At 28.0% G+C, this 15147-nt stretch overlaps 1 protein-coding gene across 10 annotated transcripts in view; it reads right to left on the bottom strand.

Moving 5' to 3' along the window:
* Window positions 1-7862: 7862 nt before the first annotated feature.
* LOC129907799 (kinesin-like protein KIF13B) overlaps window positions 7863-15147 on the bottom strand; it is a 65036-nt gene continuing 57751 nt past the window's right edge. For all 10 annotated transcript variants that reach the window (XM_055984175.1, XM_055984177.1, XM_055984176.1 and 7 more), the window contains 3 exons: window positions 14301-15071; window positions 12187-12489; window positions 7863-12118 (listed from right to left, as the gene is read on the bottom strand). In XM_055984175.1, coding sequence (XP_055840150.1) covers window positions 12045-12118; window positions 12187-12489; window positions 14301-15071 — 1148 coding nt within the window. In that variant the 3' untranslated portion in view covers window positions 7863-12044. The remainder of the gene's footprint in view (window positions 12119-12186; window positions 12490-14300; window positions 15072-15147) is intronic.

The raw sequence follows: 15147 nt of genomic DNA, 5'->3' as shown, positions 1-15147 counted from the left end.
CTAAATATTAAAAATCAAAAGAAACGAAATAAAACTAAAATAAAAGATTAAAATTGTTTTTATTTACTTTTTAAAGCAGACAAAAAAGTGGACTCCAACACGAATCTAGGTGCATTGCGCATTTTTAGAAGTCGTGGAACATGGTGATGGAGTATAAAGTTAATATGTACTGTATAAAGAAGTAAATATGTATATGACAAAAATTCATGAATCTATTCACGCTATTAATAATCTGTTTATTTCGTGACAATCGTTTTTTTGCCTTTGGTTTCATAATCGTAGTACGGAACCAGATACCTAACATTTCTGTATAAGATTTACCAGATGCAATAAAGAACTATCATAAATGAGGCGCTTAGAATAATAATATAATAAATCCATTTGAAATTTGTGCGTTTAACACGACTTTGAGAAGCTCTTATTTAGAAACTAAGGGAATTTAAAAGAAAATGTTTTACAGAAAAATAGTTTTATGTGCCAAGAACTTATTTTTACCATTTTATTTAACAAATAAGCAAAAACTGAATTTTTAAGGCCCAACTTATAGAAAAGTGGACTTGACCTACTATTATCAAATACCGGTCCTACTCTGCTCTATCCGATCCTCCCATTCATTGAAGAAAAATTGTTTGTTAAAATTTAATTTTGACAGCAATTTGAACCCTGCTTGTTTGAGTGTATCACATGAATCGAATAGATAATAGAACAATAAGACTATATTATATATATAAACGTTACATAGTCCTATTGATGTATTCGTTCGAAAAAAAAATTGCAAAATTGAAGAAAATATTTTGTATTAACTGTTCAAAGTTAAGTTTTTCCATAGAAAAATAATGTTACGCATACGCCACAGTGACCCATTTTAAAATTAAAGGTGTTGATGATAATTATACCGATTTATTATTTCTAGTTTATGCATAATACATACATAAATCGGACTAACACATAGACCAAGTTGTAGCATGATATGTCACTTACATTACTAGACCATGGCATAAGGCATCCTGATAGATTATTAAACAGATTCAAAGAGTAGATTTGTTGTAGACTTATAACTGGCTTTTTTTGAGACCTTTCAATTTTTTTTTCAATGAAACAAACAAGAAAACAAACATATTGGGGACTATGTTGATTTAAATTTCCCTGAGATCATTAAAATAACGAAATAACGAAGAAATTAAAATGCATGACTGGGTCGCACGAACTTGCTCTTAGAGTTAAAGCTGCTTAAATTTTAAGACTTTTTATATAGAAATTTGGAAAATGTAGGTACCTTCTATGTAGGTACGAAAAAAAAAATTCGTTTTTTAAAAAAATAAAATAAAATCTGAAATCAAATTTCCCCTCAAAACAAGTATGCAGTTGTTTTGATTGATATATGTATAAAGATGCATTTGTAGAAAAAAAATTTTCAAAATCGTTAGAGCCGTTTTTTTAAGAAACTAATTTTTTATAAATAATTTTTTTGGAAAAAAAGTTTTAAAATAAAATTGGTATGCCATTCTGTAGAAATCACTAATCAACATCTAAAAACAAAATGTCAAAAAAGTTCAATGTCCCGTTTTCGCAAATTTGATTTTTCAAAATAAATTTTCAAAATTATTTTAAAAATCCAAAAATTATTTTTTTGGAAATTTTATTTTTTGTTTATATTTAAATTATATAAATGCTTCTTCACAAAAAGTTTCGTTGAAATCGAATTAGCAGTTTCGGAAATAATCGGATTAAAAAAAAAAACGGTTCTATGGCAGGTACCGTTAATAATGATTTTCAAAAAAAATAAATTTCATTAGAACTAAATTTCTTAAAACTAAAATTTGAATTTTTTAAACAAAATCGTTGGAGCCGTTTTTGAGCAATTTCAACTTTACTTAAATCGGTACATGACAAGTACCGTTTTTTTTTGTCCAAAAAAATTAATTCCAAAAACCCCTCTGGAGAGTCGCCAAATAACGCTACATACCAAGTTTCACATTAATTGGTCCATCCGTTTAGGCTGTAGCTCCTTATAGAGGCTGACATCGTAATGTCATGGAAAAATGTTATCTCAACTTTTTTTTTCTATACGAATGCATAACTTGATATATAGTACCTATATCGCAAGTAAAAATGTTGTGTTTCAATTTTAAGTGGAGTTATTGAATATAATTCAATTTTAAAGTTCAAGTGACCTCAACTCCAAAGCGTTTCGCCCAGGTACGATTTTTTGTTTCCCTGAGAATAAATTCCGAGTAATATTTACGACCGCTAAATATTTCGGGGAAAAAACCATGTTCGCTTGTGGAAAACTTATATAAAACAGTTTTTGAATTTAAAAGGAGAATAACCTATTCGTACGTTTTTTGAAGTTTTTTCTTCCTTCTTATCTGAAATTGTAAAATTTAATTTAATTTTATAAAAAAACACCGAAAAATAAGTTTGTTTTAAATTTTATTTTTAATTTTTATTTTTTGTTTTACATATTAATATAATTAATTTTAATTTAATGTTTATTTTTTTTTTTTTTTTTTGTTTTGATGCCATTTGTTTTTGTTTTTTTTTTTTGTTTCTATCTTTACGTATAGTTAAACTAAAGTTACATTAAAATTTATGTTTATTTTAGAATTTTTCAAAAAAAAAACTGTTCTTTTTTTTTTGTGTTTCACTTGTATGTGTTTTTTCTTGGGTTTCGAATTGTAGACCAGGGTCGATAATTTTTGAAACCAAAAAAAATCATAGTAGAATGAAACCCATTGGAAAAGGAGGGGAATATGATAAGAATGAAAGGAAAAATAAATTACGGGCGAGCCGAGTTCGGGAAGTGGGTGGGTTGAGTTTTTAATGGTAAAAAATGAGATATCTCGATTTCCGGCAAAACTACAAATCCTATAGAAAATAGTTGTATGGCAAAGTTGTAGGTAATACAAAGATCTACGACTTTTGTCTCAACATTTTTTTCACATAACCTCAAAATTTATGTGAAAAATTCAAAAAACCGAGTTTTTGGTTTTTTATTTTTATCTTTTTCAAAAACAAAAATTTTTCTACGAAATTTTTTGAAAACTTACCTTATTATGTTCCAAATACACAGTAATTTATTTGATTTAAAATATTAATTTGTTCACCTTATTTTGACTTAATACCAAAAAAACACCCTAATTTTCAATCGAAAATTCACGTGTCAAAATATCAGCTTTTTTCAAAAAGTCGGTGGCCATTTCGTTCGTTAAAATGTCTATTTTCTGATGGTGTAAAAAAAATTTTACATTAGTATACTTTAGAACATGTTTTAGTAAAATTTAAAAAATGAAAAAAGCTTGAATTCGAAAAAAAATTTTTATCATTGTTTACAATTTTGGCCATTTTATTCAAATTTACACTTTAATTACTCAAAAAACGTAAGATTAATCAATGTTACATGAAATCTTACGTTTTTTGAGTAATTAAAGTGTAAATTTGAATAAAATGGCCAAAATTGTAAACAATGATAAAAATTTTTTTTCGAATTCAAGCTTTTTTCATTTTTTAAATTTTACTAAAACATGTTCTAAAGTATACTAATGTAAAATTTTTTTTACACCATCAGAAAATAGACATTTTAACGAACGAAATGGCCACCGACTTTTTGAAAAAAGCTGATATTTTGACACGTGAATTTTCGATTGAAAATTAGGGTGTTTTTTTGGTATTAAGTCAAAATAAGGTGAACAAATTAATATTTTAAATCAAATAAATTACTGTGTATTTGGAACATAATAAGGTAAGTTTTCAAAAAATTTCGTAGAAAAATTTTTGTTTTTGAAAAAGATAAAAATAAAAAACCAAAAACTCGGTTTTTTGAATTTTTCACATAAATTTTGAGGTTATGTGAAAAAAATGTTGAGACAAAAGTCGTAGATCTTTGTATTACCTACAACTTTGCCATACAACTATTTTCTATAGGATTTGTAGTTTTGCCGGAAATCGAGATATACCATTTTTTACCATTAAAAACTCAACCCACCCACTTCCCGAACTCGGCTCGCCCGTAATTTATTTTTCCTTTCATTCTTATCATATTCCCCTCCTTTTCCAATGGGTTTCATTCTACTATGATTTTTTTGTACTTTTTAATGTTTTTGAAGGCATCGGCACTGGTCTATTGGTGATTGAAGTCAATTTTTCTTGTTTGTTAGTTTCAATTAAATTTTCAAAATAGACGTATGCATGTATGTTTGTATGTGTATATAATTTTATATATTTATATGTATATATTAGACTTGCTCTTTATCATCACATTTTCACAAAAAGAAATTAGAACAATAATAATACGTTTTATTTAATATAGCAACCTCTCTTCCATCAAAACTGTTTGCATTTAAGAACAAAAAAAATGTTTTAATTGCGCTTATTTGCAGAACAAAAAAATTATGGCAAAAAATTCAATTTGAAATTCGTAAACAATTTGCAATATTTTTTGTTTGTTTTGTTGTTTTTTTTTTTTGTTTAATTTAATAAATAAATTAATTAATATAATATAACTCTTACACAACTTTGCATAAAACAGGCTTCTCTTGAATTCCTGTTCCCTCCCGCCATTAAAGGGCCTTATAACGTATCTAAAATATTTTGTTATTTTTTGTATTTATATATTTTTTTGTTTAATAAATGTTTTCATATTTTTTTTTTTTTTTTTTTTTTGTATGTTTATTTATTTTATTTATTTTAATAATATTTTACAATTGCAGATAAAAATACAAAAAGGAAAACATTTGCTCTCAATATTTTAAAATTTTGCGTGAGTATGTGTGTGTTTGTGTGTATATTTTATGTATAATGTAGATTTTATTTTTATTGTAGAACACTTGTTTGAAAGTACACAAGTTTTAATCTACTTCTACGGGCCTTGTAAAAGCTTTATTCTGTTTTTTTTTTTCATTTTTATTTAAATTTCAATAGATTTTTACTTTTATTTTATGAATAAATGATTTTTTTTTAAGATATTTTAAAATTACCATCAAAAAGCACACACGATATTATTAGCTTTAGAAAACTTTGCTAATTGTATATAGATATAATATATTAAATATTATTTAATCTAATTAAAAGTGTTAGTTTTTTTTTCTTTTTTTAAGTACTTCTGAATCAGATGGTTTTATTTTGAGCTTGATGTTTTTTTTTTTTTTGTTATTAATTTTTTAAGGCCTTTCGGCTGTTAGAGAAAGTCTTTAAGCTCATTGATTTGTGTTTTGAAAAAAAAAAAAAATAAAAATATGCGCTCAGCTTTCTTGGCTTTAGGATTTATTTATTAATTTTTATTTTATTTTAACAATTTGTGCATTTTAGGTTTATTATTTATAAATGGGATTGAATTTTTTCATTACTTAAATAGTTGGTTAGGGATGAAACAACATTTTTCTTTGACGGTTGTGAAGCAGTTTGTGTGTTTTTAGACGAGTTCATATACGAATGTAAGAAGTTGGCCAATTTTTTTTATACAAAAATGACAAAAAATAGGCTCCCAATTTTGTGGGTCACTTTTGAAAGATAAAATTAGATGTTTACGTGGTTGAAAGAAAACTAGTAAAAATTTGTTGAGAAAAATAGTCCAATATTTTAAGATCTTTCAATCATGTATTAGCTGCTTAAAAATCACGAGACCCCTTTTCTATGTTTTAAGTGTCAAACTTAGAAAACTGTAACATTTTTATCTTCCAAATCTTTTTTTATTCCGAGAGGGAAAACTGATATTCTCAAGGTTAGGAGGTTTGATTGAAATGACTTAAAATTTTTTGAGTCTTTTAAATAAAGCAAATGTTGTTTTAATTATTGAAATCATTTGCTTTTTGATTTTAAATTCATTAAAAAGAATCTCTTCTTTCAGAGCAAATTGCATGTGTCCCACTTGTGATATTTAAATGTTCGACCCGTGACATTTTTAATAACTCATTTTTTTTTTATATAAAAATAATCGTTTTTATTGTTATTCGCTTTTTTTTTATAGAAGCTACAAATGTATTGTTTAACTACTAAGTCAAAGGGTTCGAACAAAAATTTGAAAACCTGAGTATCGATTCTTTTTTTCCCACCCGTGACAGTAGAAAATTTATGTTTTTTTAAATAGTTTTTTTTTTTTTTTAACAAATTTTACTGTTGGTTTTATAAAAGCTTACGAGAATTTTGTACAATTACGGGTGCTTTCATAATTGCATGGTTGCTTTGTTTACATGCGGTCATTTGCGATCAGACTAATGTCAGAAAAACTATTTGCGCATGTATTTTACTTTGAATTTATGAACACTTTTTCTGATTTGCTTCATTTGTCAAAATTTTTAAGTTGCAATTCAGCCTCTTCTCCAAAATTAACAATAAATTATCTTAATTCCATTCTTTAAGAAAAAAAAACTTTTTTTTAAAAATTTCTGTCAATATTTACAAATTTATTATATTCAAGAAATTCGCGGCTATTTTTGTTATTTTGACTTGAACTTTGAATTTCCAATTAAAATTGTGACAGAATTGAGAAACAAAGAAAAGCTGTATCATCTTTTACGTCATGTTCCTTCTTTCATTAAGTTTAAATGCATTGCGCATGAGAATTTTTTCATTTGCACATTTGCGCTGCAAATATTTGCGTTTTACATTTATGAACACCTGACATTTGTCATTTGCATTAATGAAAGCTTTGCATTCGTCAGACTTGCGCAACCATGCATTTATGAAAGCGCCCTACATTATGTGAAGAAACTGAAACATCTTCACATTTTTACAAGTGTCCCACCCGTGACGATGAAATGTGTCTTATGAGAATGATTAATTTCGAAAGAAGTACTTTATCAATCGGATCACCAAAAATTGAACTCTTCAAGCTAAGGGAGAAAGACAAATCATCAGGACTTACATTTATAAGGTAAAATAATGGAAATCGAGCCTACTTATTAAACTTGGCATGCTTTTAAATACGATACCAAGACCGCACATATACAATGCATGCTCTGACGAAGCCCCTGGTTTGTACATTTTTGAAAACGGTGTCTATATCTAAAAAAATGGCCTTATAATTCAACATACACCTATTTCAAATGAGAAAAGTTTTAGCCCTCTTAGGGGGCTATCTAGCGTCAAAATAAAAATCTGAAGAAATTAGGGGATTTTTTTTTTATTATTTAGAAATTGTTTATTTTTTCACTTAGAAAATTGATTCTCAAAAAAAAAAAACTTAAAAAACGAACACCCTAATGTACATATAACTTTTAATGAAACTCAAATTAATCACACACATGCTTCAACATCAAAAATATTTTTTTGTTCGCATCCTAAAAACCAACTATTATTTTTTTTCGAATTAAAATCCCAGTATTTTTTTTTAGTATGATAACGTATATATTGCTTGGTGCATAATGAAGAGAAGTGATACAAATTTATTCCATGAAGTACGAGTTACGTATCTCTAATGCAGTAAAACTACAAACAAAAATCAATAGCCTCAAATTTTTTGTTTTCCATTGCAATTTCCTATATTCATTAATATTTATGCATGTATGAACTTACAATATTATCAATTTATTAATTAGCAATCAGAACAGGGAATGAAAATTAAACAAGAATCTGTTCTGTTTTTTATTTATTTGTTTTTTTTTTTTTACAAATAAATTGAGAAAGAGAAAAAGAGAAATATTTTTGAATGAATGTTATGAATAAATATGTTTTTTCTGTAAGTTTTTTTTCCTTTATATTTTTTTTTTAATTTAATAATTTCTTTTAAGAAAAAATTGGACGTTTCTTTTTTTTATTGTAGAAAAAATGATTCCAAAAAATCTGGTTTTTGTTTAAAAAAAATTAGTTCTCACTTCGTGTGTTTTTTACTTTTTTGTTTTTGTTTTAAAAATAGTTAAAGACTGGGATTTTACAATAAAATATTCTTTTTTTCCTTTTATTTTTGTTTTTTTTTTTTTGGTTTCTTGTAAATTGCATTTTATTGTATCGAATTTCAAATATCTCAGACGTTATTTTTTCTTTTACATATTATATTTTTTTTGGTTACATTTTTTTTTTTGTTGGATGGACAATTACGTGTGTTTTTTTTTTTTTTTTTGTTAATCTTGGTTTTTCTTATTGTAATGTATCTTTATCTTTTTTTTTTTAGTTTTCTTTTGAGCTACATTTCAAGGTCGGATTTAAGTTTTTTTTTGCATATTTTTTTAAATGGTTGTTAAAATATTTATCTCATTTTACGTGCAGTAATGTTTATAAACATTCAATCGGCTAATAGAGAGAAAAATTACTAACACCTTAAGAGATGGCGGCGTCTGAGCAAACGTTGAATAATTTTGTATGAATATTGTAAATATTGTTTTAATATTTTTTAATAAATAATGATACACAACTGTTTTTATATATTTTTTTGACTTTATTTTATTTAATCATTCATACCTCACTTTGCCACTCTCTAAAGGGTGTAAGGATTGTACGGCAGAATGAAGCAAAGCCGATTGCATTTTTTGTATTTTATTATATAATTTTAAATTTCATTTTTATCTTTTCGTGCATTTTAAGTTTTTTTTTTTTTATTTTATTATGATTATTCAAATCTTTTCCCTAATGGTTTATAGAATATTTTTTTTGTATTTTTTAATAAGAGAAAATGGATGAATTTTATTTTTGTATAGTGATTATTTTTTTTTCTATTTTTGTAATAAATTTCATGTATTGCACTCTTAAAATTATAAATTATATGGATCAACTACACTCTAGCTACTGCGTTTACGTGATGTTATCTCTAAGTTCTACTTTTATATAGTTTTTCTTTTAATTTTATTTTTTTGGTTTATTTTACTTAACTTGCGAGCCAATTAAAATAACAAAATGGTTAAAAAAATTAGAAATAAATTTAAGCTAAATAACGAATATATAAATATTGCACATTTTAATTTTGAGTCGTCAATGTAGACTCATGTTAAGTTGGGAAAAAGCAAATGCTTCTGCTTAGCTTTCACTGTATGGACGATATTTGTTTTTGGACATAACATATTTCTTGTCATTAAGAATGTTAGTTTCTATAAATTTTGTGATATTGAGGTAATGCATAGTTTTTTTTTGGTTTTTTATGAAGTAGAATTATTATTAAGTAATCAAACTTTGTGTCTTACCTTTATAAATGTCTTCCATTATTTTCTTCGTTCCTTGAAAGCAGAAATGCAGCTATCACGTATGACAAGCTTATTTAAACCCAATTTTAACAGCAGCACTTTAATTGGGGATTCATAATAGCTTGAAATATGATCTTGTTTCTCGTTAAATCGTAATATTCATTTGCATTGAATAATTCTTTGGGACCATTTTGTCGCATTGTTAGATATTTAGCCTATTGTCAGTTTCATTTGAATAAGATTGAATCTGAAAAAGTTAAAATACACTTTTCCCCATTGTGAATTCCGGACTGAGATTCTGTACTTCGTAAATAAATAAATATTCTACCATGTGCGAACGGTTCGCTCAATATTAACCATTTTAGCAGGAAATGTGAATTCCGTTCGGATGAAACTCACAATAGCTTTTTTAATACGGGGAACAAAAATATTTCGAGTGAAAAGTTTTCCAAGTGAAACTCAAAATAAGACTGATCGCTATAAATGCCGCGAAAATGCCTAGGCTTTTTATCAACAAAGGATTCATGTTTTTCAATGTTGGTATTTTTCTTCCCTGCGTTCAACACCAACTTCACTAGAAAATTGTTGAAATGTCTTCAAGCACTCATTATTGCCTGGTTGATGTTTATATTTAATTCTTGAATCCTGAAATCCACTCCAGAAAAATTAGTGATGAAGCAAATTGCTCTTAAATTTTACTGCCGATACCAGTAAATTTTAAAGGAAGCTTTTGTGCAGAGCTCAAGTTATCAGATATCGGAAACATAAAATTTGTATTCACATAATCTGTTCTAAGAATTCCTAATTATGTCTTGCCAGCATCTTGCAAAGGACATGAGACATGACTAAGGAATTAACTCCAACGACTTCCAAGATGTAATTCCGTTATCAAGTTTTTGATTGCTGGTTACTTTTTTTTTGTGAATGTGGAATCCTAGTCGAAATCTGAAAAATGAACCCGTGTTCCATAAACTGGGTGATGCATCCATGAAGGCACCAAGAAACATCAGGAAATTCATTCAGAATTTTTAATGGTTCAGCAAAAAACAATGAGAAATTGTTGTTCGAAAGACCACTGCATATAAAAAGACTTACTATTTCATAGTCAAATCACAAAGACGCGCTAAATTAAGGCCCCTATAATGACTCGCGAGTCGAAACCTCGACTCAAGTCGAACGATTTAGCCAGCACTCATGTCGTGGTGTTCCGATTAGAAAACTACGACCTCTGTTCCATAATGCAGCCAAAAAAAAAAAATTTTATTAGCCTTACTTTAGACACAACTATGTACTTTGATTGGCAAAATTTTTCTCGCGATTTGCAATAGGGGTATAAGATTGTGCTTTGCAGCTGTTATAATTTTTTTGAAGGGCTACGGAAATCATTGTGTTTATGTACACATGTTCGAAAATGTAAGTTTGGTCACTGTGGCGTATACGCAAAAAAAAAATCAATATCCATGATCTAAGTGGTTTAATGTTGGAGCTCATGACGATTTACGAGACAAGAGTCCTAAAACGTTCTTACATATTTTCAAATATCGCCTTCGAAGCATTTTTTTTTTTTTTTATTTATCAAAAATTATTCATTTCTTCTAATAATAATAAAATCAACAAAAAAAGGAACTTTCACAGAAAACACAACTCTGAAAAAATAAAAAAAAAATGAAATAAAAACACAAATAAATAATTTTAAATTAAAAATAGATCACATAACAGTTTAACTTTAATTCAAATAAATTGTTTTATCCTCAAATCTACATAAAATAAAAACAAAAAGCAAATTAAAGTAAGTATATGTATTTAAAAAAAAGGCAAAAAAATAAAATATTAAACAAAAATTAAAACCTTTCATCACTATAATGTATCTTTATAATATTTTTTTTTTTAAATGTATAACAAAATACTTTGATTGTAAAATTAATCATCATTACTATAAAAAAAAAATATATATATATAATATGATAAAATAAAAAAAAAATCTGATTCGTATAATTATAATCACAAATAACACATTTTTTTTCTTATTTTGATTTGTTTGGAAGCAAATTAAAGAGGAACAAAGCCAATATAATTAATTAATAAAATAAAAGAATATTTTTCATTTCGTTTTCCTTCTACTATTTGTATGGGTGAATACAACATTATTGTATTTAATAAACAAAAATATTTTTAATTGGAAAACAAACACAATTATATCTGTTATATTGTATAAAAGCAAGGGAAATAAAATTTGATATATTCTATGTAAGAGACATTTTCATAAATACAAACACTATTTATTTTTTTTCCGACGACATAGTCGAACAATCTAAACCTAAAATTCATATATAAATACCGTGTGTGTTCTCTTGTTTCGGAGTACACACACACTAATGCATTATGTTACAATAATTAATTAATTATAGTTAATTGTTAACACAAATAATAATAATAATCTGTCTTTCAGTAGTACATAATATAGTAGTAGCAGTTGTTGTAGATTTTTTTTGTTTCGTTTTGTTTTTTTTTTGTATCTCTTCTTTATCTATTCCTACATTCTACACTAAATTTAATTAAGCTAATTAAAATGAATAAAATTAAAAGGTCTGAAATTATTTTATTAAAAAAAGAATCTTTTCTGTTTGCTTATCTTGTTTTTGTAGTTTCTTGAGATACTTTTTTTTTACGCCTTATTTTTTGTTTTATTTTTTATTTTGTTTTTTAAAATGCAGTTGAACGCCTGTTGTAGCTCCGTGTGACAGTACTTGATTTTGTGTGTGTAGTAGAAGAAGAAATGTTCGCATTTGGACGGCTTACAGCAGCAACGTTCTTAACGATTCTGTTGCAAGACCTGGCAATGAGGGCAGTTGGAGCAGTCGCCGATGACGCCTGCTCCTCAGCTTCTCCCCAGCAATGGAGACGCTGCACTTGATGCGAACATTTCGGATATAATCATTTGCGCGATGTGCCGAGCGTGTTGATCGACTCACCGCGGCTTCGTGACCTCGAAATATTGGCATCTAAAGCTGCAAATTAAAAAAAAAATCCAATATTAATATATTTTATTTATTTATTTTTTCATCTTGAGTTTTACCTTTAGAATTCTTTTCGGCTTTGTATTGGCGCATTCCTTTACCTCGTTTATCTAATATCAGTTTGTCGAAACGAACGAAAATGCCATGTTTTGGTTTGCATTGAAAGTACGAAATGCCTTGCACACTGCCATCGTTTTTTCCAGTTGGTGTGTCCAATTCAACACCAATCCATGTACCACCTTGAAAATGTGTCTGACCAATGAAACTTATAATTCCACTGGTGTTGTAGGGCCGGATGAGAACTGATTCTCCAACATTTACCCAATCTGGGAATGGAACTTCGACATGATGTTTGCCATCTTCTGCAAATGGATTTGTATTTTATTTATGTATTTGAAAAAGAAATTCTAAAAAGAATGCACGACTGGGTCCCACGAACTTGATCTGGAGTTTAAGTTGTTTAAATTTTCAAGACTTTTTATATAGATTAGGGTGTTTTTTTTTTTAAGGCAACTATCAGTTATGAACGAATCTAAGCTTAGATTAGAAATATCAATGATAGAGATTAAATTCTAAGAAAATAAATACTCTTACACATTGTTATATACAATTTTGTTGTAGAACTAGTCATTTCTGAAATAAAACCGAAATAAGACAGAAAAAAAATACTGAAAAAATGGCTTTAAACGCGAATGGCGAGTGCTAAATCTTAATTTTAAGGGCCCAAACTTTTAGGGAATTTTTTGTTGAAATGGGAGTGACAAAAAGCGATGGTCGCTTTAAAAAAAAAAGCACCCTAATGTACATTATATAAAAAAAACATAAAAATTGTTTTTCAAAGGAAAAAAAAACAACATCTTAATCAAACTGAGCTCAAAAACAAGTATGCAATTTTATTTTTTAGACATTTTTTTTTTATAAATAATTTTTATAAAAAAATGTTTAAAATAAAATTGGGCATACCAATTTTCTAGCTTAATAGTAATGAACATCTTAAACCAAAATTTCAAAAAAATTCAATGTATCTTTTTCGAAAATTTGATTAAAAAAAAAAATTGATTTAAGTCCAAAAATTATTTTCTTCAAAATTTAATTTTTTATTTATATTGAAATGCATAATTTAAATGCTTTTTAATAAAAAAAAACGTTGGAATCGAATAAGTATTTTAAGAGATGTTCCGAATAAAAAAAAACGGGTCTATGACAGGTACCGTTAAAAATGATTTTCGAACAAAATTGTTTTATTAAAAGATAGACCTTGACTAAAAACTAATAAGTACCTACTTGAATTTTTGTGTCAAAATCGTAGGAGCTGTTTTTGAGAAAATCAAACTTTTCCGAACTTTTCTCTCAACTTTTTTTTCTGTACGAATGCATAACTTGATATGTGCCAAAAAAAAAATTTATGAGCTAAATAAAATTTTTTTTTAGTCAACTCTAAAATGAAACGAACAGTTCAAGACCTATTGCGTAAACACTCAAAATTGACAGACATTTTTTCAACAGGAAGGTTGAGCCGCTGCGTGGGGTAGACTTTCTTTTTTTTTTGTGATTAATTACATTTTGTTAACTTTGGTATCTACGAGGTCTCAGAAACTATCCATCTGATAACCTGGTACCAAAACCAAGTACCAGGCGGGACAAGAACCCCGCGTATCGTGTGGAGGACCTCTACACAAACCAACATTACGAAACCATTTTTTAATATTCTCAAACAAATTGTTACAATGTTATTCTTGAAATCCTTTATGATATTGAGTTTAAAATAAAAATTTTCATTAATTAAAAAAAAGGGTATTTTTCGGTCCGCCATGGTGGCCAGATCCCTAATACCGAATGACGGACAAATTTCAACGAAACTAAGGTCTGACTTCGGCGAATTTTACCAATTGCGGAAATCAGTAATAAGCTTGTTCAACTCGCTGATCTGCTTAAGTGGCACGTTCTTTGGGATGTTTTTCGAAAGCACATATTTTGGAGGGGAAAGCACACCCTATCATCGTAATGTCATATCTGATGGATATCTCTTGTTCAATTTTTATTACGAATCCTAAACTTGTCCTATAGTGCCTATATCGCAAGTAAAAATGTGCACAACACCCTCTTTGAATGCAAATATTTTCGTGCCTTCTTCTTATCGAAAACGAAGCAAATTTTTTTTCATCATAATTACCTTCTAATCGCTCTGAAGAGTCTGTTGTGCCACTGCTTGTCATATTATTAAATTGAGCGTTAAGTTTATCATTCGATGATGTTAGATCAACTGACGACTTCATCATGGGAAGTGATGCTCGATGTCCACTATTTGAACGAACTTGATTAACTGTCGCCGTCTTTTTTCTTCGTACAACTTTGCCCGGTGGCAATTGTGTCTTAACAATACCAGTTCCTTCATTATGTATATTGCTCTTCTGGTTATCTAATTGCTGTTCTTCATCTTCTTCTATTTTATTATTATTTGCATTCGATAATAATTCGTTTGCATTTTGATTGTCCTCAGCCTTTTGCAGTTCGGATGCTTCATTTTTATTCTCATCACTACTAACTGCCATTAATGTTTCATCTTCTTCTTCGTCCATGGCTGTGGCAGGTTCTTCTGGAATTTGTGCTTCATTTTTATTATCATCACTAAATTGTGAGTCTTGTGATAGAGTTTCAGATTCATCGATATCCTTTAATGGATGATCTTTCGTTGGAGTTAGACATTTTAAATTGGGTTGTTCATCAACTGGCGTCGCCGCCACTGCTGTTGCTGTAGGAGCTGTGGCCACATCTGCTATTGCACTCTTGTTTAATGTTTGTGGCATATCTTTCAAAAACGGATTGAATCGTGCCTGACGACTATTTACCGAAGGTGTTGGAATGTTGTCGATGTTATTGCTGATAGACATTGCCGAGTTGTATGTTTTATTTGGTGGCGAACACGAGTTTACACGATCGAAATCTAGGAAGAAGAACAAATCGTATAAGTAGTACAGAGAAGGAATAAAATAATTTAAGATGGTAGCGGGTCGAAATTC

This window comes from Episyrphus balteatus, chromosome 1 (genome assembly GCF_945859705.1).
Source record: "Episyrphus balteatus chromosome 1, idEpiBalt1.1, whole genome shotgun sequence".
In the NCBI taxonomy this organism is placed as follows: Eukaryota; Metazoa; Arthropoda; class Insecta; order Diptera; family Syrphidae; genus Episyrphus; species Episyrphus balteatus.
The sequence above is the reverse complement of the archived record's forward strand: the minus strand, read 5'-3'. Positions and strand labels throughout refer to the sequence as shown.